The 13,053-nt window shown below is 25.5% G+C and overlaps 1 protein-coding gene across 1 annotated transcript in view; it reads left to right on the top strand.

The window, feature by feature from the left end:
- LOC129612002 (collagen alpha chain CG42342) overlaps positions 1–13,053 on the top strand; it is a 163,804-nt gene that overhangs the window by 32,114 nt on the left and 118,637 nt on the right. Inside the window, exons 8-10 of the mRNA XM_055525443.1 lie at positions 7,456–7,635; positions 8,005–8,049; positions 9,819–9,863. Coding sequence (XP_055381418.1) covers positions 7,456–7,635; positions 8,005–8,049; positions 9,819–9,863 — 270 coding nt within the window. The remainder of the gene's footprint in view (positions 1–7,455; positions 7,636–8,004; positions 8,050–9,818; positions 9,864–13,053) is intronic.

Below are 13,053 nucleotides of genomic sequence, written 5' to 3'. Positions count from 1 at the left end.
ATTATCCAAAGTTTACAAAAAAAACATTTTAACCAAAAAGCCAATTTAATAGACAACACATATGGTAGCGCTACTTCTATAACAGAAAATTTTTTTCATATTTTTCGCTGCAATTAATTCCATATTAATCGATTTGGTGCATTACCTAAATGGGTATACGACTTATGACATTATGTGTCATTCTTCCAGTCATTAGTTTTTCTTTGACCAATTCATATCTGATTTGGTTCGAATTGATATCGTGATATTTTAACTTCCTACTGTTATTGAATTGAACTTCAATTGAAAACCTCGAAAGGTTCATGAGGATTTTTTTTATCGAATCTTCAACATGAAGGTGGTTAATGTATTTTGCAAAACTATTTCCAACTCAATTCTCTCAATTATACAAAATAGAATTTTCGATTTTCATTAAATTTTAGGATATAATTATTATATATAGTAAGTTTTCTTGATTCTTTTCCAAATATACTCGTACATATTATAATTCTATAGTGATACATGAAATGAATTTCAATTAAAATTATTTTATATGATTATTAAAAAAAAAGTAAATAGTTATTAACTAAAACAATAGCTTAATGGTACAAAAAAAGAAAATTTAAAATTTATTAAAAAAAAAATATTTTTAACAATACAAAAAAATATTTGCAAAAAAGGATTAAACAAACACATACAATATCGAATTTTTTCCCACCCCAAAATATTAATATGAAACGAATTAAATTTTAATTTATTAAAATTAAATTCATTTGTATGGAATATCGTAATGAATATTAAATGAATATTAATTATTAATAAAAAAAATTTTGAATGAATTTTAATTTGCAAATCTCATAAGGGTCTTAAAATGATTTTATACTATTAAATTTCCTTATTAAGTTTGTATATATATAAAGTATTTTGAAAATAGCCGCCCTGTATTAAAGGGACTAACGCAAACTTAATGAATGAAGTCATCATATTTATAAAGTTAAGTATAAAAATCTAGAAATTGTACGTTCCGACTTGCGAAAGTTTCACAAAAATATAGAAAAATCTGCAAATGATGAATTTTGGACAAGCACTGAGTTAAAATGAAAATGTTTAAAAGACGCGGATAACAAAAAAATAATTGAGTAAGAAGTGCATATAGAACAATTAATTTTTTAAAGCGCTCTTTTACTGAACATTCATTTCATGTGTTCTATTAGTATGTTTTTTCCGACCGCATTCCATACAATAAAGGGGTGGCGAGGTATGTATGTGATGACACCAAATTTTGTATTTCGATTTTTCGGTGGCAACGCATTGTTCTCAATAGTAGGAAAACTATTTTTAGCAGGATGTCGATTTGTCTGCCTGTCGGTTTGTCTGCCTGTCGCTCTGTCTGTCTGTATGTGAACGTGTGTATCTCAATTTCGGAGAAACCGATTTTTAATGAAATTTTATATGTGTGTTTGCTTATGTAAAATATATTAGACATCAGAAACTGGGCCTTTCTGCGAGTCGATTTTACAATTTTGGGCATATAAAAAGAATTAATCAATAAATTTTCTTCAAATTTAACAATTTAATTCGGGAAGTTAAAACAGTGAGCCTATAAATTTTTTTTGTAAAGCTCAGGGTTCGGAAGCCGAACTAGAGACTGATTTTATATTTTTTACCATATTTCTGGAAATAATTGTTGGAATTTCTCGAAATTTAATATTTAAGTTCTGGTTATTACCGAAATTAAATGCGAAGTTTTCAGCGAGTTCGGAGAGACAAAGCAAATATCCTCAAAGAGCCAAATGTAGATTTTTCTAAGTGTGTTAATTGAAAGCTTACAAACACCTTTAAAATTGGCATGAGGTGTTTGAAAGCCATTTTCATAATGTTGTGTAACACCTTTACCAAACTAGAAATAATCATTATGTCTAGTTTTAGACTAGACATAATGGTTATTGTCTAGGCTATGTGCTGACCACACCACATTTTTTTTTTGTTTTACACTCTAATGCACTTAAAAAGAAATCTTGATTTATCACTTTTGTTAAATTAATTTTAACAACTTACTACTAAAAGTTTTAAAAACTAAAAATTTTCAAAAGAAACTTTACTTAAAGTATGAATAAAATAAAATTTTTTTTGGGTACCTTCTCCAAAGAGCTTCTCCAAATTAAATATGAAAAACACTCACTTTTTTTCATCAGCAAATTATTTCATTGATTTAAATTTTTCTACAGAAACAAAAAAAAATGAAACTTTTCAAAGAAGGAACTCACAAAACATAGAAAAAACAACAAATTATAAAATTCTAAAGGATTCCCTCAAACTTTAAATTAAAATAAATTATGTATGTGTTTGTAGTGCTATGTTCGTACAAGTGTACATTTGTGTTTTAAGGTTTTTATACCCTGCACTTCGTGAAGGGTATATTAACTTTGGTATGGAGTTTGTAACTACTTGAAGGAGTCATCTGCGGTATGGACATATATATATATTCTTGCTCAGCGTAAAATTCTGCGTCGATTTAGACATGTCCGTCTGTCCGTCCGTCCGTCCGTCCGTCCGTCCGTCCGTTCGCACGATAACTCAAAAACGAATAATGCAATCGACACCAAACTTTCACAAGTTTTTTCTTTTGTGCCAAGGACGAGCCCTATTGTTATTGGACTAATTCGGACAACGAGTTCGGGTAGCTGCCATACAACTCAAAGAGTTTATTTTAAATATTTCAAAAACTAATAAAGCTATAAATATAAAATTTTGTATACATGTGTCCAATTGTATTCTACACATGCTCTAGAAATTATAATGGGATAGCTGCACCGGTTCGGGTGGCTGCCATACAACTCCAAAAGCAAATTTTTTATATTCGGCAAAATAATAAAGTCAGATTCATGAAACTTGGCATTGGATGTCCGATTATAGATCAGATATATTTGTGAAGTTTTAGAGGAATTGCTTGACAGGTTCGGGTACCTGCCATACAACTCTAAGAAGCTAATTTTAAATATTTGGAAAAATAATAAAGTCAGATTCATGAAACTTGGCAGTTTTGTGTCGAGTTATAGGTCAGATATATTTCTGAAGTTTTAGTGGAATTGCTTGACAGGTTCGAGTAGCTCCCATACAACTCCAGAAGCTAATTTTAAATATTTGGAAAAATAATAAAGTCAGATTCATGAAACTTGGCAGTTTTGTGTCGAGTTATAGGTCAGATATATTTCTGAAGTTTTAGTGGAATTGCTTGACAGGTTCGAGTAGCTCCCATACAAGTCTAAAAGCTTATTTTAAAAATTTGGAAAAATAATAAAGTCAGACTCATGAGACTTGGCAGTCGTGTGTCCAATTATAGGTCAGACATATTTCTAAAGTTTTAATGGGATTGATTGACAGGTTCGAGTAGCTCCCATGCAAGTCTTAAAGCTTATTCTTAATATTTGGAAAAATAATAAAGTCAGATTCATGAAACTTGGCATTTGTGTGTCCGATTATAGATCAGATATATTTGTGAAGTTTTGATGGAATTGTTTGACAGGTTCAGGTACTTGCCGTACAACTCCAAAAGCTAATTTTAAATATTTGGAAAAATTATAAAGTCAGATTCATGAAACTTGGCAGTCTGATGTCCAATTATAGGTCAGACATATCCGTGAAGTTTCTATAGAATGACTTCACAGGCTCGAGTAATTGCTACACAATAACGAAAGGTGCAGGGTATAATTCAATCGGTTTATACCGACTGAAACGTTTTTACTTGTTTAATATGTGGATTGTGGAATTTTATAACAGAATGTAAAAAGTACGGACGTACGTATGTGTGTGCACAGCAACAACATTATATTTTTGCAAGTATTTTAAAAACTAAGGCAGCTAACAGTTTTTATATTCATTTTGTTGTTGTGTTTTTACAAAATAAAAAAGAAAATAACGGTTTTTATTACATTCCGGTCGATTCCCGTTTTTTCTTTTCTTTGTTTTATGAATAAACTTTTATACAAAAGGGTTGTCGTCGTTCAATGTCAGCATCAATATCAACCATCAGCATGACTTAAAATATCTACAATACGAGTAGTATATAAAATATATAACAAAGTATTCAAGATTAATTTACTGTACGAAAATCTCTCATTTCCTTCTCAAAAACAACAACAGGAACAACAAGAGTTGTGTAATTCGATTTGTTTCTTTATGTATTTTTGTTGTTGTGCTGTTTATTTTTGTTGTTGTTGTTGTCATCATCGTCGTTCTGTTGTTCGTTCGTAAAATTTATGTTATGCTTTCGTGATTGTTAAAAGAGTATAAAAATGAATGAATAATAGTTGCGGTCTTGCGGAATTTATTTTCTAACCGCAAGGGAGATATGTTTTGCCTTTTGTTTTATTTTTTTTTTTAATTCGGTTCTCTACTATTTTTTTTTCGTAAAAATTTTTTTTTTTTATTTTATTTTCGACATCAGTTATTTATAATGTTCGTAAAAGTAAACTATATACCAATCTCTTTTAAAATTTATTTTAAGTAGATATTTGTTTTTATCTTCAAACATGTGCAACTCTTTGAATTCTGTTCAGTGGGCATAAAGTACTTAAAATTTTACATTATTTTGTTAAAATGATATCATGAAAATATCGGATATCTATGAGAGAATTAAATTTTTTGAAAAACCAATGTGAAAAAATGCTGTCATTTCTGTTTCAATGTTGTTTGTTTGAGTAACTTTAAGCTCATATATTTATGAGATCATGGAGCATTATTAAAATTTCATCTGTGATAATATTGAGTACAAAATACGCTATTTATATCTCCATGCTAATTTAATTTTGAAATTTTTAATCCAGTTTAGGCAATCCAGTTAATCCAGTTCATGCAAACTACACAATAAGGCTTGGAATGTTAAGATTTCTTTTGTTTACCGGTTAAAAGCTTGTTTGCATGTTGCAATTGAATTCATCTTTAATTTTCAATTATTAAAGCTGAAAAATTAATTGATTAAAGCCTGTTATAAGAGGGAACTTTAATGCTGAAGAATTTTACCCTTTTGCAACATTATGATTTTTATAAATCAAAAATTGTTGAAATGAATTTTTTGAAAATCAAGAGTTATTTATGTTGATATTTATGAAAAAGCATCCCTTAAATTCTTGAAAAATATTTTTGAAGAATAATTTTAAAATCTTAAAATATTTGCTGCGACTTGTTCATTTTTAATATTTTCTATTTTAAATATTCATCAAAAACAAGAAAAAAAAAAGAATTATTGAAATTTTTTCGGGACGGTCTGCTAACTAAAGTCTAATGATAATTCTTGAATAATTTTTAGTTTTCTTATGCATTAAAGCATACTACCAACGCAAACTTAAGAAAAAAATCTAAATAAAAATTTATTTTAAAAAAGTCATTTTTTTGTGAATTTCAAAATTCCATTAGGATTCTCGTGACAATCACATCTAGTATTACCCCAGCCAAATTACAGATTTCTATTCAGTTTCTTCTCCTACTCCTTTTTATAAAATATTTCTGGTCATTAAAAGCGGAAATTGTTTTATTTACTTTATTTTATATTTGTTTTTTGTTAGTTTTTGTTTTAAGATATTTTTTGCGAAAAAAGTTTTTTCAGTGTTTTGTTTTTACAACAAAAGGATTCACATGGAAAATCAAAAAAAATTACAATGTAAAAACTATTCATTTGAATATTATTTTGTACAATTTTATTCACTATTTATAATATGGAGGAGTTCTAAAAAAAAAATATTTATAATAAAAATAAAATTCAAAATTTTTAAAATATTCAAATCATTATTCTTTTGAGGTTACATAATAGATTTCCTAATGCCAATAATACAATTTGACTGCCATGATTTTAAAATATAAATTGAATTTAATTACAAAACAAAATTATTAGACCTAAGAAGCTCTCTTGAATCGTAAAAGTAATAATACCAAAACTTTTACCCATTAGAAAACTACGAAATATAGCGCAGGAATTTTATTTAGGAATTAAATTTGCCTCATAATAACATTTATGGTGTAGTGGTAAGTTATTTCAATATGAATAAAAGTAGAAAAGAAGCAGCTGTTCCGAATCAAGTACAATTGTGTTGTACTGTGAATTAACATTTTACTGTGTGAGTTATAAGACAATAAAACTCCAAAATCGAATTCATTTAATGTATAATAAGATAACGTATAGTAAGAAATTAACGAGCAAGTATAACAGATTAATGAATAATGTTAGTTCATGAAAAATAATTTAATATAGCTTTGGTAATAACCTTAAAATTACGTAAGAAAGCTAACAACACAATTATGACAACGAAATGCTAGCTTAATATTATTTCATTATGGATCGAGATTACACATGAAAAACCTGGAAACATAACTTGAATTGTACAAGGATATTTTTTCGAAAATCATCTTAAGTAATATTCGTAGAATTCAAAAACACATTATAGAAATTTTTTCCTGAACATGAAGACACCAAGATAATAAAAATTCGAATGTTCAGAATAAAATCCAATGAACACCATCTCCGAAGCATTACAATCCAGGAACAAAACACTTTGTTCCTGTATAACATTATTTCATAATTTTAAGAAAAAAAAACAATATTATCTAATATTTAAATGAAAATTTCTGTTGTGGTTAAGTCTGAAAACTTCTGTATGGTTATTTGGGTAAACTTCTTTCATTTTTAAATAGTGTTGAAAACTTTTATTATTTTTATTAAGTTTTGTTGTGTGTGAGTATAGTTTTGCATGATTTCAAATTCAGCAGTTATACCCAATATAAAATTTAATATTTTTTTATATTTTTTTTATTAAAAGCATGTCTAGCATTCACTGAAAAATATTAAAATTAGTGAAAAATTTATTAAACTTTAGAATTTTTAAAAACAATATTAACAAACTAAGAACAAAAATAGTTTTCATTGGTGTCATAGTGGTAATATTAAAAAAAAATATTTTTTAATTTAATTTAATTGCACTTTTTTAAAAATTTTAATGAAAATTAATTACTTTGCACTTATTAGTAAACTTAATTTTGAAAAAAAAAACAAGGAAAATCAAAATTGTAAAATAGCAATTAAGTTGCAATTAGAGTTAAAAAAGAAGTCCTGCGAACATTTAAAAGTATTTGAGGAAACACAGTCAGAAAAATTTGGAATAAAAACTCCTCACAGCCCCAATATCGAATCGAAATTTTAATTCATGCAAGATATTTCGTACTCTTCCAAAAACTCTGTATTTTTGAATAACTTTTCATTCAATTTTGTGAAACCTTCATTTGGTAAATGAAACCACTTGGTAAATGAAACCATATGGTTTCGTATTAAACTACTTGTTTCCTAAAATATTTTTAAATAAAATGGCGGAACTTCTTGATGTTACAAATAAAATAGATTTTCCAAATAAAAAATCAAAAATTTGTTCCATACTGTTTTTATGTTAATAACATGCAATTTTCTCTTTGTTTTTTTTTAATTAAAAGGGTGAACCTGGTGAACCAGGTCCACCAGGACCACCAGGGCCACCAGGTAATGTTGGAACACCTGGAAAAGATGGTACAAGAGGACCACCTGGAGAAACCGGACCACCAGGATCTCCAGGTGAACCTGGTGAACCAGGACCAATTGGACCACCAGGAACAATAGGACCGCCAGGACCAAGAGTAAGTATAAATTATAGTGAAACAATATGGATTTATTTATCAATTAAATTTAATATTTTTATAAATTAAAATGGTAAACAATTAACGTTAATAATGAGCAAATATTAAAAGTATTGTTCTTAGAGAAAATTACAAGTTTTAAGTCTCGATCAAGTTCTAATAATATTTTTTAATATAAAAATCCATGCAAACCATTTAAACACTTAAATAATATTAATAATATTTTCAATTGAATGACAATTAGTGGTATTAATAAATTAGATAGAGTAAAAATTACGAGTTAGTAACAATTCTTACGACTCGCAATTCTTTTGCAATATTCTTAATTTTTTCATTAAACACGACCAAAATATAAAATCATTTTTTAAGGGTGAAAAAGGACAAATGGGATTCCGAGGATATCCAGGTTTACCGGTACGTAATATCAACTTATACCTATGTAATGTTCTATAAAACTACAATAATCATGTAATACTAATAATATGGTGATCTGTTCTTATAACTCTAACCCATATATAATAAAATATTTCCCATAAAATTATTATTATTATTTCACTTTGCAATTAAATGGATTTTGTTTTTATTGCATTATATTTATTGTTGCATAACTACAAAATAATTACTTAACGTTTTTAATAAAATATTTGCGTAAAAGTAAGAAAATTGAAAATATGTTTTTAATAGCTCTTTAGAACAACTTTATAGTATAGGTTTTTATCATTAAAATAAAGCTACACTGCAATTTCTGTAGAGAAATTCCGAGAGCTTATGAATATTGTGTTGAAATTAAAAATAAATTAGGTGTAGTTTTTAAGTGGCTTGACATTAATTGAAATTAATATGTATAAGCCGTTCAAGCAAGTCAAAGTTCAGCAAATTTTCATATTCTTAACTTTAATTTCCTCAATATAGTATCGTCGTCGCTAGATTAAAACTCACTAAGCATATTTTTTGCTAAAATGGGTTAGATATAGCATATTAATACTGAAATTTCAAATTTTATGTCAAAAAATTGTACGGTTAGTAGTTTCAAAGCTTATACAGTCCTATGTCTCACTAATTCTATTTAAACAAAATATTTCGTCAATGAAAATTGACTTATGCGGGACTTAAATACAAAATAACAGAATTGAAATCTCGAGATTTTTTAGACCTGAGTTTATTATCAGATAATCTAATTATTGGAAATAGAAAAGTTGATACTAAAAAAGAATCAAATTGGCTAAAAGTGAAATGTTTTTAAATTAGCAAAACGATGTGCGCGCAAATAATTTAATACAGAAATGTTTACACAAGTGACTATCGAGCAATAAATATTTAAAGGTCACGTAGACCAAAAAAAAGAAAATCTTTTTCAAATACCTTAATTACATACTTGTTAAAATAGAATTTCAAAACCGGTATACAATACATAATATCATCGAACGACGATATACAAAATTCATTTTTACATGCTATTCCTAATCTATGTAAAAATGTTTAGTTTTCATTTGTGATATTTGAATATAAAGTGAATAATTCATTGCTAATTTTATATTAATCTTAAAATGAATTTAAAATTTAATAATTAAAGAAATGAATGAAATTAAAGTCAATTTGGATTTAATAAAATATTTTAAAATTTTTCAATGATTTTTTATAAAATTTAATAAAATTCAAACTGGTAAATTTTCTAATTAAATTTAAGTAAGCAATATATGTATACTAAAAATATCAGAATTATTTTCTTAAAATATTCAAAATGAAGAAAAAAAACAAAAATTTTTCTTGAAAATTTTCCGACACTCAAAATATGCTTAAAATAAAATTCAGCAGAAAATTATTACGGATAACAAGGAAAATTATTTAAATTATTATTCTAATTAAAATTAGTCTAAATTACGTAAATTCCTTTTTAAGTAACCATAATTTTTATCGTTCTTACAAAAAAAATACAAATTTCCTTATTTTTATGCTCTTTATTTCTCATAATCTTATACAAGTCTTATTGTTATACAATCTTAAATGCAAAGTGAAATGAAATAATAAAAAAATATAAGAATTAAAAAAAATTATAAGTCTTAATATTAAAATAAAAGCCTGTAAATTCTGTAGAAAAAAAAAAATCCTAAATAAATTTTCATGTTATTCTAAATTCTAAACATAAAATAACAAAAAAAAACAATAAACACATTCTGTTCCAGGGAAGACAAGGCCAAAAAGGTGAACAAGGGCATTTTGGTAAACGTGTAAGACATTTTTACATTTACAATACTTCTATATTATCTAACTTTTACAAATTCATATCCTTACATACTCTGTATTAATGTACGGAATAACATGTATATTAAAAAAAAAAAAAAATAAAACCAGAAAGAGAAAAAGTAAAATAGAAAATTTAAATGAAAAAGTAAATGAAAATTTAGAATTTTAACTTTTTCTCAAATTTTTTTTTTTTGTATCCTTATGTTTATTTTGTGTATACTAATAAAATAATCAAAATGAAAATTGAATAATAACAAAAAAAAAACAAAACTGAATTTCCTTCTTTAGTTTTTCAATAAGGACATAATAATTTAAACCAATAATTTGAATTTAATATCATATACTAGATTCTTGTGGTTTTAAGGGGTTGTTTTCTAGTATTAACAATTTTTTCTATTTGCATAAAATATATGGTAGTAAAAATAATCTCTGAATTTTCTATGTATATTAAAAGAAAATTTTACAGAATGTGCTATAACACTATAACTGAGTAATTATTAAGAAGTAGTAGTAGATTTGTTAAATATTTTAAATAATTTGCAATAGATTCCGATATTTCAGCAATTTAGGGTGCAATAAATCTAGTATCAATTAAAACAGGATTTATTTTTATACATAACCTTCTCATTGTAACGAATATACACTAATTTTTCGCCTAAAAATATCTCAAATTTGAAATTTCTTCTATAAATGTCTTTGATGCAACATAAATTTTTGGACAAATCCAAGATATACCAAATAATTTTTCTCACAATTCTGGAAAAAATACACTGTCTTGCTGTCTGAAACGCTATTTATTTCTTGGCAGTTATCACTTGTTTTATAGGAAAAATATTTTCCATTATATTTTCTTGTATGGATTCCGCACAATTGTAAAATTGGTACATGGGAACAACGAATTTTTTATATTCTGTTTTTCCAAATCAGATCGCATAACTAAGAAATTTTCACCTAAATCAAAAAGCTTCTGGCTATGAAGATTAAATTAATTAAAAAATTAAAATAAATTTTGGCTGTAAGTTCTTTTGTAACTTTTTTGTTGCGATTTTAACCTTGTTGCGATTAACGAAAAATTTATTAGATTTTTGTGCGGCGGCGTCGAACTCTTTTATATTTTTCTATATCTTATTGCGTAGACTATAATATTTTTTACACATCCTGTGAAAATTTGTGTTTTTAATTCTCGGTTTTTTGGTTTATATGCTAATAAATTATGTAAAAAAAAATCTATTTAATATGCGTAAAATAAAAGTTTTTGTTTTCTTTTATGATTTTATGCTTTTTTTTTTGATAATTAATACATTAAAATTTTATGCAAAGTTATTTATATGCCTTAATTTTTATTTTGTTATCATTATTAATTAATATTATTATTTTATATATTCTCAATTTGTGGGGATAAATTTAATTTGTTAAAATAAAAAACAAAAAATTTAAAGATAATTGTTTATACATATATAAGTGTTATACATGCACATATATGTATATACATATACATACATAATTACATGTTACAATATTTTATGTTAATTACAATATTTATAATCTATTATATTATTTAATAATATTAATTGGAATGCATATTCCTATCAAATTTGAATATTTTGTAGACAAATTTGTAGATAAATTTTGTATAATTGAATTAATTAATTGACTTTGCTTAAAACTAAATATGTGATTTCTTATTACTTCAATATTTAATTTAAAAGAAATACATAAATATAAGTGAAAATTACAGAAATTCGAAGTTGAAAGAGGAAGAATATTATAAGCATTCATAACCATACAACATTATTATTATAATCGTGGGAGAACTCTCGTATTTATGATTATACATAAGTATATACATAATAAATAGTAGAAATCGTCAAACAATGTTTCATTAAATAATTGCAAGATGTTATTGCATAAATTTGGGCGAAATCATGAAATTCTCCTATTACCATAGAAATAGAAGCTGAATGAATACATTTATATTTAAGTGTTAGTGTTAAAAAAATTTTTTGCATTATAGCTAAAGATAATAATTCTAGAAAAATAAATAGAATATTTGAAATTCTATGTAGAAGAGAGAAATGAAAAACTGTAAGTATTGAAAACGCAGGGCTATAAACTGAAGACGGAAATAGGATCCGAAAAAAATTTTGTTTAAGAAAAATAATTTTTTCAAAATAAAATCCACATATTTGCCTGCCAAATTTTAGAATTATTTTTTAAAAGTTATAGAAGTCTTTTAAATACGAGTACACTGAAGAACGTATAAATAGCATGAAGGTTATAGTAAAAAATTTTAATTAAAATTCCATGATATAACTTTGCTGCGATTTTACTAGTAGAAAACTAGTTTACCCAACAAGTTCTATCGTAAATATTTCAGAATTAGTAAAAAGTTCAGCACCTATATCGCTAATTTTTCAACACTAATATTAAAATTAAATAAATTGAAAATTGAAAGAAAACTGTAAAATACAAACTATATTGTATATAGAAAATACATTTTTATTGATTTGATTCTAGGAAATTTTATTTAATAAAACAACACACTTTAAAACTATGGAAAAAGGACATATAATATAAAACATAAAAATTATACACCATTAAGTTGTAAGGATATTTAAGAAAAAAAAATATTTCATTACTTCCCATATTCACCACAAATATCCGACATTTTACCCGAGAGAACAGTAAAATAATGAAATAAATAACAACTTACATTATATAGATCAAAAGAGATTCCTCCTATCTACACAAAATTTCATTCAAGATATACATAAGATAGATAATATACAAGAATCTATTTCATATAGAAATGAAATCATCTTCTCGCATATTCACAAATTCTTATCCTTCCTTTTTTAATAATTTATTCTTCCTTTATTGGTTATCCCTTTACTTTTTTTTTAGAGTATACTATACTTAGTAACTAAATACTGTTTATTTTGAATCATATTCCATATATACTTGAAAATATAAATATATTTATTCACACTTGTATTACATAATATAATATGTGTGCAAAGAAATCTGAAACTAGATTACATACCATAAACAACATCTTATATAATATACAAGGCCTCTCAAAAACCTTTGTGAATTATCAAATAATATCCTGTAAGAGAAAAAATTTTTTTTTTTTATTAACTTTAATAATGTCAAATTATTTTAATAAAATAT

Source organism: Condylostylus longicornis, unplaced genomic scaffold (assembly GCF_029603195.1).
Source record: "Condylostylus longicornis isolate FDR11 unplaced genomic scaffold, ASM2960319v2 ptg000055l, whole genome shotgun sequence".
Lineage (NCBI taxonomy): Eukaryota > Metazoa > Arthropoda > Insecta > Diptera > Dolichopodidae > Condylostylus > Condylostylus longicornis.
Note: the sequence above shows the minus strand (reverse complement) of the source record. Positions and strands in the feature narration are given on the sequence as shown.